Source organism: Poecilia latipinna, unplaced genomic scaffold (assembly GCF_001443285.1).
Source record: "Poecilia latipinna isolate Pla-1442-1.1 unplaced genomic scaffold, P_latipinna-1.0 Scaffold48, whole genome shotgun sequence".
NCBI classification, from domain to species: Eukaryota; Metazoa; Chordata; class Actinopteri; order Cyprinodontiformes; family Poeciliidae; genus Poecilia; species Poecilia latipinna.
Window position 1 is genome coordinate 429,011 of NW_015112664.1, and position 3,244 is coordinate 432,254.

The 3,244-nt window shown below is 42.6% G+C and overlaps 1 protein-coding gene across 2 annotated transcripts in view; it reads left to right on the forward strand.

Annotated features, from left to right (window-relative positions):
* The first annotated feature begins 2,784 nt into the window (after positions 1–2,784).
* Positions 2,785–3,244, forward strand: part of foxp4 (forkhead box P4) — a 126,168-nt gene continuing 125,708 nt past the window's right edge. For both annotated transcript variants that reach the window (XM_015050270.1, XM_015050277.1), the window contains exon 1: positions 2,785–2,985. In XM_015050270.1, the coding sequence (XP_014905756.1) occupies positions 2,794–2,985 (192 nt within the window). In that variant the 5' untranslated portion in view covers positions 2,785–2,793. The remainder of the gene's footprint in view (positions 2,986–3,244) is intronic.

Consider the following 3,244-nt stretch of genomic DNA (forward strand, 5'->3'; position numbering starts at 1 on the left):
GAAGGAAAGCCAGGAGTCGGACACGTGAGATTAAAGATGGCATGTTTCCCCATAGTGAACCATGAAGGTGACACCATCGTACAGTGGGGATGCTTTCCTCGGCTGGGAAAGGGAAGCCGATCGGACCTGACGAAGATTCGGGGCAGTGCATAAAGACGAAGAAGAAGAAGAAAACTATGAAACGGTCCGAAAGACTGGAGATGGGCAAAGAGATTCATGTTTGACCCAAAGATTCAGCCAGAGCTGCAGCAGAGTCATGTCTGAAAATGGGGCCCAGTCGAGTCGTGACACGCAAGTCCAGTTGAGAATAGCAGGACTTCAAAACTGCTGTCTGGCTAAGATGGCCGACCTTGAACCAATGTGTAAAGACAAAAGGTCAAAACCGTGCCAAAGGAAGAAGTTGCACTGCATCAAACATACACAGACCTAATGCAGATCACGCAAAAACGTTTGTGTGATTTTCGTTCGTGGAACATATTGAAAACCGTCCCGTTCCTACGATCAGGGATTACTCTACGTTGTTCCTAACTTTTGCTGTTGTGACATGACAAGAGATGCAGTTGCGAGGCTGACGGGCGTTCTTGCAAAACACTACTGTGAACTAAAAGTGGGACTTTTGCTTGCGGGGGAATCTTCTGTAGCAGCGCAAACATTTGTACCCAGATCACGTTTTGTTGTTTTTCTTGTTTTACTTCAAACCACAGTGCGCTGTTCTCTTTGCACAACCACAGGGCCAACAGTGGTGAGTTTGTGTGCTCCGTCTTCCCACTTTGTCCCTATTTGTAAACACGCACACTCATGTGTGCAGTAAACTGGGTGTGGGGACATCTGAGTGTGTTTGTGAATATTTGGATAATTTCTGCTGTGTGAAGCATTCCCACACTGACTTTGTTTATTTGTATAGCTGCATGCATGTGTGTGTGTGTGTGTGTGTGTGTGTGTGTGTGCATGCGTGTGTGTGTGTGTGTGTGTGTGTGTGTGTGTGTGTGTGTGTGTGTGTGTGTGTGTTGGACTTGACTCTTGAGGCACTGTGGGGATTTTGTGGGCCTTGTTTGTAAACATCAACAGCTGTAAGTTTTATTTTATTGTAGCTTTATTTTACGACATTATTCCCAGATGGCGGCAAAAGCTCGCTTTCTTTTTTTCTTCCTTCTTTCGCTTCGGCACCACACACACACGCATCCTGCTCTCCGTCAACTCGTGCTCGCTACCGCGCGGGCTTTTGTTTTCTTCTGGAAGTAAACAGCAGCGTTTCGGGTCTGACGGAACCAGCAAACTCCCACCGGCTCTTTACTGAAGCCCTGCGTCGAGCAGATCAGGAATGAGTTATTGGAGTTGGTGACGAGAAGGTTTTTTTTCCTCGTTTATACCAGCTCTGTGACACTGTGGGCGAGCACTCCCATATTTCTCTTTAATTAAGCCCGGAAAAACCTTGTAGTACAGCCAACCCGGCTCATGTAGCCACTTATGTTTTAATTTAATTACCTGTCCACTTTGATAATTATTCCCCCTGATTAACAGGGAAAGAAGGGCTCCTAAATGGAATGGAGGATAGGTTAGAGGGCCACACTGTGTTCTCCTTCTTTCACCAGAAATGAACAAGAAGGAGGACATTTCATTCAAATGCTCTGTACCGTTCTTTTTTTTTTTTTTTTTTAAACTCCAAAGTTTCCCATTTGGTCATATCAGAGACACCAGTACACTGTTATACCCTGTTTATAACAACCACAAAAAGGTTAAAAAAAAGGAAAAAAAAGAGAAAACAATTAATCAACAACGAGAAACAAATCTTGGGTTTGCAGGCAAACATGAATGATTTAATATGTCTCAGAACAAAAAGCACAAGAATGACTTGGTTGCTCTGTTGCAGCTTAACAAGCTACAGGGTTCCTACACATTTTTCACATAAAATTTCCAAACTTTTCCAGACTCGGCCCTCCAGAGTGCTCTGACTTTTACGGTCACTGTAAAATATAAAATACTAATGTTCACCATGAATTTATGCTGGATGATTCTATAGTGGGCAGGTTTAAAAAAAATGGGACCTGAAAAAATCTGGGAGGAAGGGAGGAAGCGCACAAGGAAAGAAAGACAGAAGAACAAAAGAAAATAAGGTGGGGAGAACGCATGGGAGGAAGGAGAAGAAGGATAGAGGGGTGGTAGGTCACAAGGAAAAAAGGAAGGGAATAGAGAACAGAATCAAAGGAAGGAGGGATAGACACTGCAATGTAAGAAAAACAGTAAGGAAAGAGAAGGAGAGAGAAGGTCACAAATAAGAATAGACATTTTCAAGGAAGGAAAAAAGAAAAGTCACAAAACAATGAGAGAAGGATGACGCAAGGGAGGAAAGACACAATGGATGGAAAAAACACATCAAATGAAGAACGGAGCAGATGACAAACAAAAGAACAACACAAGGGAGAAAGACCAAGAAAACAAAGGTAGGACAAACACAGTGCCCACAGAAGAGAATGGAAGAAAGTATGATGGAAAGAATAGGAGGAGGGACTTAAGGATAAAAGGACAAACGGGAAAAAGGGACACAAGACGGGTAAGAAGTAAGTGCACAGTCAAGGAAGGAAGGAAGTAAAGAAAGTAAGGAAGCATTAGCAGCAAAGGAAGGAAAGGCACAATATTTAGACATGAGGATCAGGAATAAAGTCACGGAAAATAAAAATATTTTCCGCACTCTTTACTTTTTTCCAAAGACATCCAAACCTGAAATACACTGAAATTATATTAAATACTTTTTTTTCTTAGGTTTTGTGCACACCTGTAAGTTACCTTTTTAATATGCAGTTTGCTTTTTTTCCCTCCCAGATAACACTTATAGAGTGCTCCATCCTGAGAAAAACCACTTTGAAAAGCGTCGCTCCTCAGTTTCCCACATTAACACCCATCAATTCTGCAGAGACCTACCGGAGACGTACGACAAAGTCCCCGCCGGCAAAATCTGTCGGGCTCACAGGGAAAGACAGCAGCGAGGTAAGTAAGTAAGGAGTAAAGGAGCTCTCAGATATTCACACCCAAACATTTGCACACACAGACACACTTTTTTTTTTCTTTTTTTTTTCTTTTTTTTTTACTTTTCTCAACGATATTGATCACACTAATGAACGTGTTGTGATTTACGGCAGCCGTGGCTCATTGTTGGGTGGCGCTGCGGTGGATTGCCATCATCTTCTAAAACTAAATGCTTTAAATAGAGGAAAGACAGAAGGGCAAATTCTCATTTCATGGCCTG